Genomic DNA, 14,892 nt, shown 5'->3' with positions numbered 1-14,892 from the left:
TAATGCCATTAAAAAAAAAAAAAAAAAAAAAACTTTTTCATGATATTTTAATATTTTGAGATAGGATTGTTGAGTTTTCTTGAGATGTAAGCCATAATCAGCAATATTAAAATAATAAAAGGCTTGCAATATATCAGTTGATGTGTAATGAATCCAGAATGTAGGACATTTTTGTTTTTGTAATTGCATTACAGAAGATAAACAACTTTATCACAATATTCTAATTTTCAGAGACAGTCCTGTATTTCCAGTTCTTTTTAAATGCTTTCCCAGAAACGAATTTTATTTTTAAAACTAGTCCCAGCAAACTCAAAACATGTGATACCCAAGTTATAAATATAGATATGTATATATATATTAACATTCCATTTGATTCCATTGGATAACAATGTAGTTATGAAAAAACCATCAGGTAATGACACTGTCATTCTATGACGACGTAATTACGGTAATTCACCCACAACTCAAGTCTCTGGCAATGTTTCTTTGATATCGCATTACTTGTGTACTTTTAAAGAGTTACAGCTTGGCTGAAAACAAAGGGGAAAGAGTATCTCGTCCTAGAATGTGTCAGGATTTATGGCGCGCCTCCTATTTCTCGTCTCCTCGCCGACGACGGGAAGTTTTTAAGTGCGGAGTCAGATTCTTCGTGATGCGTCGAGGAGACCGTCGGGGTTTTGGTTTCCGACGGGCGACAACGGGAGGAGCTGGAATGTGACTTTTCTTCATGACAATGGCAGGACCAACGTTCTCGGCCAAATGGAACAACATTTCGCTTTCTCGGGATCAGGAGCCGATGTTTTTGATGTTCAAATGGTCCCGAACCCCCTTTTTTTGACGGTCCTGTCGGATTTTTAGCGATTTACCCAAATTGCTAACGGCCAAATGAAACCACTTAAAACCGTATAATTGACCTTCATCCACATTTCCATCCCCGCTGGTGCGCGAGGGTTCAGGTGATCACGAAAGCTGACGGGTGACAGTTCACTTTTTCACACTAAAAAACAAATAAATGATATTTACAATAATCCACTGATCTATACTATCAATATCAATGATCAATATGAGTAAGATCTGATTGTAATTGGATCAAAATAGTAATTCACATTCAGTGAAAACACAGGCGCATACAAAAGTGCGTGTCTGTGTGCGTGTGTGTGTGTGTGTGTGTGTGTGTGTGTGTCTGCTCAAAAAAATAAAGGGAACACTTAATGACACTTGTGTGAAATCACACACATTTTGACTTGTTTTAAGGACACGACATCAACGTCGGATCGGCCCGGAGTGTGTTTTTTCCACCGGAGTGTGTTTTCTCCGCTTTTATTGGGAGTGTGACTCCCAAACCGGACCTCCGTTGGTTCACGCGTGTGTTTTCCAGCCATCACTTCGGTGCGGTTTTGTCGTCGGCGCATCGGACGATGTAAAGAACCAATCATTTCATCAGAATATTTCACTCAATCAGATCTGGGAGGTGTTATTTTGGTGTTCCCGTTAGTTTTTGGAGCAGTACATACATGTATACATGTATATATATGCATACATGTATGTATGTAGTCCAAGTTGGAGAAGCGCTGCATGCTGACAGCTTCATAAGCCATCAGCTTGCAGTGACACTGAGGCGCGGCGACGGGCGTCCCTGTGTTCTCCACGTCATCGCTTCCACTCCTCTGACACTTTGCATGGAGAGCTATCAGTATCTGTCTTTGTCCCAACGCAAGTATCGGACCGCTCGGGTTTTTATTCGCCGCGCTGTCACATCAGCCGATGCAGACCGGAACGCTGCGGTTCAGATGCAATGCTGCTTCCGTTTTTGGGTGATTTACGGGTTCTGGATTTTGGTGTGTATCGGGGTCGACGCCAGACGGGAGGAAATCAGATTGACTCCTCGCAAAGACTTCCTCCTCCTGGTTCCAGATGGAAATCAGAAGGCTAGAAATGCATTTAAGAGCTTCTTGTAAGATCTCGCGCGACAGGTTTCGCTCTCGCGACGGAAATGTCGTCGATTTAGCATCTCGGTCGGGTTTTTCACCCTCGGTTTCTGCGGGTAAACATCCGGGGACGGTCGTTTTTATGAATAAGAATTTTAAAATAAAGATGATCCTTTAATCGCACAGCAGGGAGAGCAGAGCGCTCGACGTTTTTAACGTCGAATTTTGTTTGCGGCGAATTCCCCGATTCATTTTGCGCTCGACACAGCGGCGTGTACCCGCTTTTTTTTTTTTTTTTTTTTTTTTTTTTTGTGTGTGTGTGTGTGTTTTGGTATTCAAATCCTCTCGGACGTCTTTCTTCCGAGGCTCGTTACGCCCGTTAATCGGTTTCGGGTTGTTTTTTTTTTCCGTTTGTTTTGTTCTTCCCCCCCCCCCCGAAACAATCCTGTCAAAAGTAGGTGGGATATTCGCGCTTGGATTTATAACGTTTGTCAAAGTTGCAGGCCGAGACGAGGGCTTCCGGCTGCGCTTTCGTCCCGGTAATTTATCAAGTGTTGGATTTTTTATGCATGAGATGCATTAATCTCCCCCTCCGTCCACACCCTCCTGTTTGTGCAGATCTGCAAGTGAAATATTATTTCTGGGCTATGAAACAGGCAATTCTGAAATTAAAAGTTTCATTTTTTTTTCTTTTGTTCGTTTTAAGAAATAAGATCTATGACATCATCCAGCCAGTCAGTGAAATGGCCCATCGGACCGAGAGAAATCGCGGTGACTTGGCAATGCCATCTGGCGAAGCAATCTCACACACACACACACACAGAAATTAATTAATCTTGCAGGATATTCCCATGCGCTTCTCTCACCACTGGCCTTTTAGTACCTTTAAGGCCACAGCGAGAACAAACATGGACACTGAAAAATTAAATGACCGTGAAGAAAAAAGGAACAGCGTTTCTTCGCTTTTTGACGTTTAATACACTCGACACGTGCGAAGGGAAAAAATAAAAGACGAGGCAGGGAGTTTTGGTGTTTTGTGCGTGAACATTTCGGTTTAATTGGATGCAAACTAGATGAGCGAGCTTCTAACTTTTTATTTAGGTATCAAGGCCGGAAAAGGAGCGCGCGTTAGCATGCAGCGCCAACGGCTAATCCCACTTTAATTGCACGGGTAGTTGACTAATTTATAACCAGTACGACTCGGCCACGGGCGGGTCGCCGACCGCAGCCCGAGGCTTTCCGTGAAAGCCAGGACCCGAATCCAAAAAGAAGCGAAAACTCCCGGCCTTAAAGGGATCGCACACCTCCTTCCTCACGGGTCGGCGACGTCGACGGAACATCGCAAACTGTCCGAACAAAAACCCCGCGTCTTTCTTCACGTTACCGCAGTCAGGTGACGATAATCTTTGAATATTTGTTTAATATTTATCTCTTGCTTTAGTGCGTGGTTTCAGGAGTATTTTATTATTGTTTGCCCAGAGTCCGTCAGTGCTCAGTGGGCTTTTTTACACCCAGAAACGTCTGGAGCGATATTGTTGTAAAAGTCGCTGCACGAGTTCGGCCCCTTGTGAACCTTAATGTGATTTTCTGATTTTTAAACCTTTTTTTTTTTTTTCCAATGGTCCGGCTCTAGTGTGTTGTAGTTGGAATGGGAGGCAGCTCGTTCAGCCATGACCGTCTCGCTGAGATGTTCAGAATGAAGCTACGGGTCTTTTAATTTACATGTCGTGGTCTTCGGTCATTTCCCTCAAATGCACCTCTTCCATCCTCCCGGAGGTTTTTTTGTTTTCCCCCGCGATCCGCCGAGACCGTCGTTCTCGGAAACCGTCTCGGGGTTCCCTCGGTTCGTATTCCCCCCCCGCGTCGGCCGCCCACGTCTGCAGAAGCTGCAGCCATCTGCCGTATCGGCGGCCTCGCTGCATCTGGACAGACGTGTCTTACATAAGCACATCCTGTCGCTCCTCACGAAGGAGCATCTCGGCGCTTTGCATCCCGACACAGAAATAGTCTCCCAAGCCGTCCCCTCGGTTATCCCTTAACGCTCTGGCGGGGCTCTTCCACGTCCGAGCGCTAACTCACAGCGTTGAGCGTTTGGAAACAATCCGGGGCTCTCCGTGTGTCTTAGAGAATGACGGGAAATCAATAGCGCAGCTGATCCTGTCCCGGAAGATACCCTTTGTATAAAGCGGTCGGCCTCCGTCCGACTTCCCTGCGCCGCTTCATCCGAGCTCTTCATATCCGTCTTTGCCGTTCCAGCTGGTCTCTTATTGTCCTCCAATAGCTGCGGGTCCCGAGATCAAACCGCGGGTGATTTTTATCCATCGTCCCGACCCATTTCTCCACGCCCGCGGCATCGTTATCGCTCTCGTTTTAATCTTCCCGTTCGCTCGGCTTTTGAAAACAAGTCGATCGTGCGACAGTAAAAGTGGGATGTTTGTTTCGTCTCAACTCAGGAGGGCGTTCTATCCCACGCGATGGATCAGTCGGAGCGTCTGGAGGCGGCGTAAATCCCCGAAAAGTCGTCGCAGTGCGAGAATTAACGGTGGTAATTTTTTTATAAGAACATGATGTCTTTGCGCGCAGGGAAGGCATGAAAGCACAACGGCCGCGTCGGACGGAGAGGTTTGCGAAAAGTAAACCTTTTGTGAGTTTAAAATTAAATCTGTTTCTGAGTCTGCAAAAATACGGCGGTAGACATCTTCAAGTCGGCTTTCGGAAGAAGTTCCCCAGCCCTCAAAGGCAACCGTCTTTTTTTAAATTTTTTTTTTAATCTTTTTATTTCTGTTTCCTTCAAATGTTGTTGAGCAGCGCCAGAAGTGCCAGAAAATGAACACTTGTTTTCTTTCCTAAACAATACCAGTTGGGGTTTTATAATATGTATTAAAATTCCAAATTCCAGTTATTTCACAGCAAGGTAAACCTCAACGTTTTTTTTTTTTATTCTTATTTTTTTATTTTGCTAAATCACCCCCATGATTTCCAGCCCCACAGAACAGGTTACCTTGAACTGAGAAGCATGAAATAGGACTACATTCCCCCTGACTTGCGTTATATTGGTACACGAGTGACAAGAGTTTTAATTCTCATCCCCCAGGGATGATAAATCCCCACACTGCCCACCGAAAGTTTTGGAGCGTAATAGACTCCGGGACAAGTTAGTAAGTAAGACCACAAGCTGAAGTTCTTTCATCACGTAGCTTTAGCCGCTGTTGTCTGGGAGCAATAAAAGAAATATCCTGTAGCCGTTCCTCGCCGGGCGCTAGCTGTGATTTCTCTTCCTGTGACAACACGGGCAGCGGCTAACTTTTTGATTTAGTTTTCACCTCGGGATTTTTTTTTTTTTCCCCCCTCCCAAAACGGATTTCTTTCAACTCGGCGCTCTGAAATGCGGAAGCGATCTGGAATATTAATAATCAATGCTCTCACATTACTGCGCAATAATGCTAACAGCGCAATCGGCTGCTATTGGCATGAGCACGGAATTAGGAGACATTTATTCCTGGCAATCGTGTGTGTGTGTGTGTGTGTGTGTGTGTGTGAGAGAGGATCCGACGCCTCACATGCTTTTGGTATTTGCGTGAACCGTGCAGCAGCAGCAGCAGCAGCAGCAGCAATGTCAGGCGGAATTAAGGACGTCGTGTCGCGTGCTGAAATATGGATGCAGAACAGACTCGGACCAGGTGTGGCTCAAAATTAGCGCGTAGCATGTTGAGCCGCATTTTGTAATAACGGTGCATTTTGTCATAAACGTCCAAAATGTAATCACTTTTTCATTTCATCTTGTAATAAAGCTGCATTTTGTAATAAACTGCCCCAACGCATTTTGTCATAAATTTTGCCGCATTATGTAATAAGTTATTACATTTTGAGAAGATTATTACAAAGTGCACTTTATTCTCTAGGAAATGTAATAAGATGGAATTTATAGAATATTCTCTGTTAATGCAACCTTTGAATAGTGTACTGATAGTAATGGCTAAGTACTGCGACTAGGCTAATACAGTGATGCTAATAATAGGCCTTCCTTTTACAAATACTTTAAAGTAAAATAAAATACAATTAAAAAAGAAATAAACTATGCTTTAGAATTGTTATGACATAATAATAACATGGAATTAATAGAATATTCTCTGTTAATGCAACCTTTGAATAGTGTACTGATAGTAATTGCTAAGTACTGCCACTAGGCTAATACAGTGATGCTAATAATAGGCCCAGCTTTTACAAATACTTTAAAGTAAAATAAAATACAATTAACAAACTTATGCTTTAGAATTGTTATTACATAATGCACCATGTTATTACATTTCCTAGAAAATAAAAAAGTCGCAAGTGCATTTTGCAATAATCTTCTCAATATGTATTAACTTATTACATAATGCGGCAAAATTTATTACAAAATGCGTCGGGGCAGTTTATTACAAAATGCGGCAGTTTATTACAACATGCGGCTTTGTTACAAAATGAAATGAAAAAGTTATTACATTTTGGACGTTTATTACAAAATGCAGTGTTATTACAAAATGCGGCTCAACAAGCATCCAAGGTTTACCTCACTTTCACGGATGCTACGCTAATATACGGAGGCTACGTTTGTGTGCGCGCTCGTGCCGGAAAAAAACAAATCGTCCCCGTTCGCCGCCGCCGCCGCAGCGGAATGAGGCCGCCATGACAGGGAGTCGGTTCGCCCCGCGCTCTATTCTGTCATTTTGCATTATTGATGGTTTTCAGAGACTCCTCTCTCACGCTGAAACTCACGCCGCATGATCCGAGCCCTGATTTAAATTTTTCAATAAATTTTTTTCAATTAATTTTTGAATACAGTTTAAAAAAAAAAAAGCGACTCGGGACGGCTCACGCTTCACGTCGCTGCATTTAGAAGATGGTGGGTGGAAAGTGGAAATCTCCATGAAGGGCTGTGGGGGACGGATCACGATATCAAGCGTCGGTTGATTTCGATGATGAAAATAATAATATTTGTCATATTTTCAGAGGGATTTGGCTGATTTTTATTTATTTATCTTTTATTTTGGTTTGTTTAGACGCCTCAGGTGTCGTCAGAGATGGCAGTCACACATATATCATCACAATTCCTAGTTCTCTGTGAGAATCCTGCTTGTTGCCGTGAAGATGGAGGTTGAATCAGGGTTTAAACTACAACCGGAACTAGCGGTCATAGTAGTCGTTGTTTATGGACGTAGTGAGAGAAGATATGAAGGTAGTTGGTGTGAGAGAGGAGGATCCAGAGAATAGGGTTAGATGGAGAGAGTTGACTCGCTGTGGCGACACCTGAAGGGAAAAGCCGAAAGAAGAAGAAGAAGAAGAAGTAGTCGTTGTATCGTCAGCAGGTGTCGGTGAGGCTGCTGATCCGGAAACCCTTAAAAAATAGAAATTTTGCAATTTACCCCGAATCGATGACTTGTTACTCGACGGTATCTCCGTCTTCTGAGCTTTATGAGACTCTTAAAACGCTTCTGATCCGTCCAGTTGGGCTCACTGAAGTCTATCCATCCCCACGGTTGTTTTACGCACCGCAATGTTTAACGGTGAGAGTCGCGTTTCTTTGAAAGAAAATAAACAATCGCTGCGTGTAATGTCATTGATTGTATTTTATAAACAAACAAAAATCACTCACAACCGTTGCTGCTGTGCAGCATTGCAACAGCATGACTTTATATAGGATTATATATTTCATATAAATTGTCTATTTTATACAGTTTTATATTTCTATTGTCCAGGACTACAGATGGAAATTAGCTATGAGCTATAATCTGGTACAAACATCTCTGCCTCTGTGCTTAATGTATTTCTACACTGTCCTAATAAACTTCTAAACAAACAAACAAACTTTAGCATTCTCCCTAATGCCACCGTAAATTGTATAAACATGTAGCATGATATTATTTTTGGGAATCCCAAAAATAAGTAGTCTCAAAACCCATTTGTTGCTAAATATGATGTTAATATCTAGAAAGTTCTCCTCCTGTCACTTCCTTACTTGTACACGCAAGACAAGCTGCCTAGATTTCTGAGATGTGTGTGTGAGTGTGTGAGTGTGTGTGTGTGTGTGTGTGTGTGTGTGTGTGTGTGTGTGTGTGTGTGTGTGTGTGTGATGGCCTGAGTCATCCCTCTGCCTGCTGATCTGTCCAACACTGACAGCTGGTATTTGGGACACGTGCACCTCCACAACCAAGAAGAAGAAGAAGAGGAGAGGTGATGGAGCGTTTAATGGGCCTTAGGAAGAAAAAAAAAAAACCTTGAGAGTAAATTAAGAAAAAAAAATAAAAATGGGTTCTGGAATGTCAAGAATGAAGCTCTGAGCTCGCAAGACTTAGCAAACCATAAGGCGCAACGTCAATGGACGGGTTAGTTTTCATACATAAGGCGCTCGGCGTTACAAGGCGCACGATAAAACATACGATAACTTTAGTCAAACTTTATTCGTCCCTGTTCGGTTTTGTCCTCGAACTGCGTCCATCTTGCTCGGTTCCCTCAGAAACTCTGTTTGCTCTTCTTCACCCGGCGCAGTTCATCCGCTCGCTTCCTCCGCTTCCCACCATTGATGCATTCATGTTGAATTATTTGGCGGCGTCTCTGTTCCCGTCGTCCGTGGTGACTGATAACCTTGAGTTTGAATTGCGCTTCATAAGCGCGTCTCTTAGCGAGTGCCGCTCTCGGGGTCATTTTTGGGGGTCCGCAAACACAGAAATCTACAGTGTGTCGAAGCACATTACGTACCGCTAGCACTAAAGCGGTAAGAGGTTAGCGTGCTACGTACGGCTCTGATCGGTTTATCCCGACCCGTGATAGCGGACGCCTGAAGTTAGCGTGAGGTTGGAACAACGTCGTGTTAGTTAGCAACCCGTATTCAACCAAGGAGCGACTTTTAAGACGCCGTCCTCGTGTCAGGCGGGAACGGGCCGGCCATCAATCGAGCGGAGCGGCTCGGTCGCTGACCAAAGTCGCACTAAAACATTTTGACAGATGTTTGAGCGCAGTGAGCATCATAAAATTGGTTGGAGGTCAGTCCTTGAGGAAGGTTTAAGTATTTTAAGTGCGCATGATGGTGTGAAAAATACGGTAACGTCGAAATTTCCCCCCCCGTTTTTTTTTGACCTTCGACCGTATTCAAATATCAATCTTAATATCTGACAGTAAATAAAAAGTTCTGGCTATAATTGATACTGTTTTTCGTTAAAAAAAAAAATCATTCGTATTAATGCCAATCGAAAGACATCTCAGATGTAGCTTATATTTTGCACTTCTCTGCATATTTCATGACGGGAAATGCGAAAAGTTGGGTTTTTGAATATGTGGAGCACATCTAAATAAGCTTTTTATCTAAAATAAATCACAACCAGGTTGTGGTTGTCTGCCGGTTCCTGTGGCGGATCGAGCTTCCGGCGGCGCTCTTTTGGAAATACCCTCGCCGTGTCGGAGGCTCGCCGGGATAGCGGAGCGGCAAACGGAAAGCCGAGAACGATTCACTCCCCGTCCTTGACCCTTCGCGCGAAAACACCCCTCCCTCGGCTACTTGCCGCCCCGTGGAATAATGAGCAGACGGCATTCCCTCAAAGGTCACCGCGTTTATCCGGCAGGAATCTCCATCTGCCGGCGGAGCTCATCTCTGACCCCACATATATATATTTCCCCGTGCAGACGTGGAGACAAGGGTTCCCCCCCGAAGGTAATTTGTTAGCTTGCTAATCGTAGATGCGCCGCGTCCGATAGCGGAGGTGAAACGAAGAAGCGCCCTCGTCTTCGCGCGGGATTCCGGCCTTCGACTCGAAAGCCGCCGAGAAAAACAACTCACGGCGGGTTTCCGTGACCTTGAAGCGTTCCTGGCTTCACCTGGCTGGATGCGGCGCCAAGGGAGGCGACGCAACGAGATCGGAAGCAGCGACGGAGATGGAATGAAGATAGGGAGAGTAAAGAGTGCGTGGGGGCGGGGATGGAGATTAAAACACTCCCCAAAACCTCTTTGCCACTGTTAAACAGGAGATCAGCAGCAGGCATAATGTCCAATCCACTCCCCGCACCATCAAATCCACACACACACACACACACACACACACACACATGCTGCCGCAAAGGAGGTTTCTGGAGGGCCGGAAAGGCAGGTGGCGTCGATGATTCATCGTGATGTCGGCACGTGAGCCGACAGAGAGCGCGTCGGCAGTCCGACGGTCGGATTTGATGCGTTTTCTTTCTCTCTGCGACGTTCGGCCGATGCGACGAGAACCCGAACACGACCGGAACAAGAAGAGGAGATGATTTTTACAAAATTCATCGGCGTTCACGGCGATGCTTCTTAGCGATACCCAAGTCTTAGAGAAAATTGAATAATTGTCTTTTTTTTTGTTGTTTTGTTTTAACACACAAATCCTGTGATTTTGTATCTGTAATAGTTGTTTTGTAAACGCGAGTCGCGCCACCAGATTGTTGAATATTCTTGGTTTTAGTCGATGTTGGACCTCCGACCTGTGCGTTGTGTTTTCGGGTGGTGAGGAGGGTTTTAGGTGTGAAACTAAACTCGCCGAATAACTTCTCATGAAGGCCTGACTTCTCAGAGCGCACGGACCGAACATCCATTGAAACTGAACGTAGAAACATGAGAATCCTCACTATCCGAAACATTTGTCAAGGTTGAGGAAAGGGAGGAAAGGCAGCCGCAGGGGCGACTCATCGATTCAGCCCGATTCGAACCCCCGACTGCAACATACTGGGTTTACTCGTCACAACCCGGTCAGGTTGGGGGAACCAGAACTAACAGTAACGACAAAATGTTTTTTTAGAACTCCATTTTCCACAAGAGAGAGAAAATAACAGCTCGGACATCATTGAAAACACCGATGCTTTGTTTCTTAGTTGGAAGAGCGCTGCGCTGGGCTCACGCCGTACGGTTTTCGCAATCGCAGACTTAAAACCGCAAGCTTTCAAGTCTTACCGAAGCGGCAGCGGTCACGTAACATTGACAACAATAGATGAGCTCGAAAGGAAACCGGCAATTCGAAACCCGGTAGACAAACGGTAAGCAGAGTGGTGTTGACGGAAGAGACGGTATTTGTCGGCAAGATGACGAATGGGAACGGCAAAGGACGTCCCGATCCAGAGAGAAATGGCTGTTTTCTGCAAGTCTTTTCCAAATCTTTTAAAAGTCTTTAAATGTAAGACCCGCAGTCTCAGACTTAAAACTCACCAAAGAATTCAACATGAATGAATCGTTGGGACGAACGTGGAGGAAGCAAGCAGATGAACAAAAGAGAGAGCAAAGAGTGGTGAAGAAAGTTGGACCAAACGGTTTTGTTTGGCTTTATGTACCGTATGTTTTATCCTGAGCCTTGTAACGCAGAGCACCTCATGTATGAAAATAGAGTTGATTGATATTGCGCCTTATAATGCAATGCGCCTTATAATCCAATGCGCCTTATAATCCAATGCGCTTTATAATCATGCACTTTATAATCCAATGCGCCTTTTAATGCAATGGGCTTTATAAGCCAATGCGCTTTATAATCCAATGCACCTTAATCCAATGCGCTTTATAATCCAATGCGCCTTATAATGCAATGGGCTTTATAAGCCAATGCGCTTTATAATCCAATGCACCTTATAATGCAATGCGCCTTATAATCCAATGCGCCGAATAATACAATGCGCCTTATAATACAATATGCTTTATAATCCAATGCACCTTATAATGAAATGGGCTTTATAATCCAATGCGCTTTATAATGAAATGCGCGTTATAATGCAATGCGCCTTATAATCCAATGCACTTTATAATCATGCATGTGGAGGAAGCAAGCAGATCCAATGCGCCTTTTAATGCAATGGGCTTTATAAGCCAATGGGCTTTATAATCCAATGCGCCTTATAATGAAATGGGCTTTATAATCCAATGCGCCTTATAATCCAATGCACTTTATAATCATGCACTTTATAATCCAATGCGCCTTTTAATGCAATGGGCTTTATAAACCAATGCGCTTTATAATCCAATGCGCCTTACAATGCAATGCGCTTTATAATCCAATGCACTTTATAATCCAATGCGCCTTATAATCCAATGCGCCTGTCTTTAAATGTGAGACGGTTTGGACGTCTCTACTTGTACAGCTGCCATTTGACGCCACCTATTTCCGAGTTCATCACATTTCTGGGCCTTTGTTTTCGCTTCGAAGCGGTTTCGAAGACGAGCTACTCCTCAGCTATCGGGGTTCGGACGTGGAAAAGGTTCCCCGTCGTCTTTTTCTGACCTCTGACCTTGCGGCGCCGGCGTGTTCCCCGCAGGTGATCCACAAGCATTTCTACCTGAAGCGGGCGGAGATCATGTCGCAGTGCGAGGAGTGGATCGCCGACATCCAGCAGTACAGCAGCGACAAGAGGGTCGGCCGCACCATGTCCCATCACGCCGCCGCGCTAAAGGTACGGGTTACGCCTCGAAAAACGATCTCAACGTGCATTCGTTCACGCGGATCCTCCACCCGCTTGTTTTGCGTTCGCAGACGTCGTTAAAATTCGCCGCGCGTCTCTTCGCTCGGTGATTATATGTCTGATATTCCCTTCTTCTTCTTCCCCCGCTATTATTTATTCAGGCGGGCTTATTGAGATTAATATCTCCTCTACAAGCGAGAGCGGAAAACAAGAGCCGACGGAAAACAACGGCGGCGACGCAGATCGAGACGGAGATTTAATAACAAAAAAAAAAAAAAACATTTTCCGGAATATTAGGACCATCGGATCAGGAAAAAAAAATAAAATAAAATAACCCTGGAGGATTTTTGATTCTCCAGCTGGGTGTAGTTTGCAAATCATTATTTTTAACAATGCGGAGCGTTTCACAAGTTGGCAAAGTTACGCCGGTCATTAAAACCCGATATAAAACGAGCCCCTAAACATATACGGATTGTCGTTAGATATGAATATACTGCTCAAAAACATAAAGGGAACACTTAAACAACACAGTGTAACTCCAAGTTCATCACGATTCCGTGAAATCAAACTGTCCGGTTTCATCTGGGCTGGTTTGAAGGACATTGCATCGCTCGGCGGGTGTTTTTACACTTTCATTTCGCGTCAAACTGTGATTTTGTTGTCAGCACATTCAGCGATTTTTGGGGAAAAACAGGAATATTTCATTCATTCACATCGAGGATGTGTTACTTTAGTGTTCCCTTTACTTTTTGCAGCAGTGTGAACAGCCTGTGTGTCTCCGCGAGTTGTGAACGAATGAGTGGTTGATGTTTGACGAACGCCACCTCCGGCCCAGCGAGAGCTGTGATTGGCTGCAGCCACGCAGCAGTTTGGATGCATTGCGACCTCAACTCGGGAGTCAACACGTGTGTGTGTGTGTGTGTGTGTGTGTGTCCTCTGCAGAGACACACCGCTCAGCTCAGAGAGGAGCTCCTCAAGCTGCCGTGCCCGGACGGCCTGGAGCCCGACGGCGACGAGTTCTCGGAGAAAAGCGCCGCCCTGATCCTCAAAGATCTTCCCGGCCAGGACGCCGAGAAGCCCGGAGGCAGCCAGGAGGGCGAGGGCTAGCTGCCGCCGCCGCCGCTGCTGCCACCGCCGCCGCCGCCGCCGCCGCTGCTGCTGCCACCTCCGTCGCTACCGCCGCCGCCGCGCAACCCCCCCCATCCTCCGCCCTCCGCTCCCGTCCCCCCCGGCAACTGCGCCCCAACCCTCCCTTCCCTCCTCCTCCTCCTCCACATGATAATTACTCTCTAAAAGACTGAATGGCTTCGGAGCACAAGCCAACACCTTGTCAATATTTGTATGTAAAGATCTAATAGCCGGAGGGGGGAAGAGAAAGGACGGACGGACGGACGGACGGAGGGAGGGAGCGGCGGTCGGGCGGGACGGGGGAGGACGCCGAACGCCATGAGATGAACTATGAACTATGCTACGCCCCGAAAACATCGACAGAAACTTTTATTTACCTGTACAAGCGTGTAAACATTTTGTGCTTTTTCCAGTTGTGAAATAACCACTGATTGGTATGTTATTAAACTTGTTTATGTATACATAATGGCAAAGGAAAATGACAGATTATATAAGGGAAACTACCTTTAGAGATGAATGTTTACTAAATGTTAATTTCCTTTTTTTTTTTTTTTTTTTTTCTTTTGACTGTTAGAGCGAGAACAGCTGTAACTGAGGATATATTGGTCGATCTTTAAAGATGCTATTTAAAAAGGAAAAAAAAAAAAAAAACACTGAAAGAGAGAAGAGGAAAAAAAAAAAACAAAAAAAAAGATTGAAAACACGTAACACAATCTTGAGATAATCCCCGCCCCCAAATCCCCCCCAAATCCACGCCGCATCCTCCCGTCTTCCTCCTCCCGGCCCGTCATCCCCTCTTCTGTTGCTTCTTTGTTTTCTCCGGGTTCATCAAAAATTTTTTCCGATTCAATAAAAGTTGACGGACTTTCCTCACATGCTATTTTTTAATCCCGTTTTCCGAGCGATAGAGAGAGAGAGAGAGAGAGAGAGAGAGAGAGAGAGAGAGAAAAAAAATTAAAAATACAAAAAAAAAAAAAAAAAGAAAAAAGGAAAAAAAAAAAAAAACAAAACGCTGCAGATAAACTCCTGAGCCCCCCTGCGTCTCCAGGACTGTAGATCGTGAGATTGTGTCCGATTTGGGGGGGTAAAGGTCATCTGAAGGCTCGTGCATGTGTATGTATGTATGTATGTATGTATGTGTGTGTGTGTGTGTGTGTGTGTGTGTGTGTATGTGCGTGTGCAACAATCCCGTGAGATACAAAGCTGTGATGTGCCTTTGAATCGACGCCACACCACCAAATGCTCCCCCCGAACCCCCGGAGCTCCTCGACTCCTCACCCTCTGCTGTTTCTACCAGACGAAGAACCCCGATTCCGTCTGACGTGATTTTTTTTTTTTTTTTTTTTTTTTTTTTTTTTTTTTTTCTATTATGTTGAAACTACAGTGAACAAAAAAAAAG

The 14,892-nt window shown here is 44.8% G+C and overlaps 1 protein-coding gene across 1 annotated transcript in view; it reads left to right on the top strand.

Annotated features, from left to right (window-relative positions):
* The window catches only part of birc6 (baculoviral IAP repeat containing 6), a 135,256-nt gene extending 120,824 nt beyond the window's left edge, over positions 1-14,432 (top strand). The window contains exons 72-73 of the mRNA XM_086164050.1: positions 12,222-12,356; positions 13,308-14,432. Of these exons, the coding sequence (XP_086020176.1) occupies positions 12,222-12,356; positions 13,308-13,472 (300 nt within the window). The 3' untranslated portion in view covers positions 13,473-14,432. The remainder of the gene's footprint in view (positions 1-12,221; positions 12,357-13,307) is intronic.
* Positions 14,433-14,892: the final 460 nt, after the last annotated feature.

The sequence above is a fragment of the Fistularia commersonii genome, chromosome 2, assembly GCF_037954325.1.
Source record: "Fistularia commersonii isolate RoL2024-O1a breed Wild chromosome 2, RoL_Fcom_v1.0, whole genome shotgun sequence".
NCBI classification, from domain to species: Eukaryota; Metazoa; Chordata; class Actinopteri; order Syngnathiformes; family Fistulariidae; genus Fistularia; species Fistularia commersonii.
The sequence above is the reverse complement of the archived record's forward strand: the minus strand, read 5'-3'. Positions and strand labels throughout refer to the sequence as shown.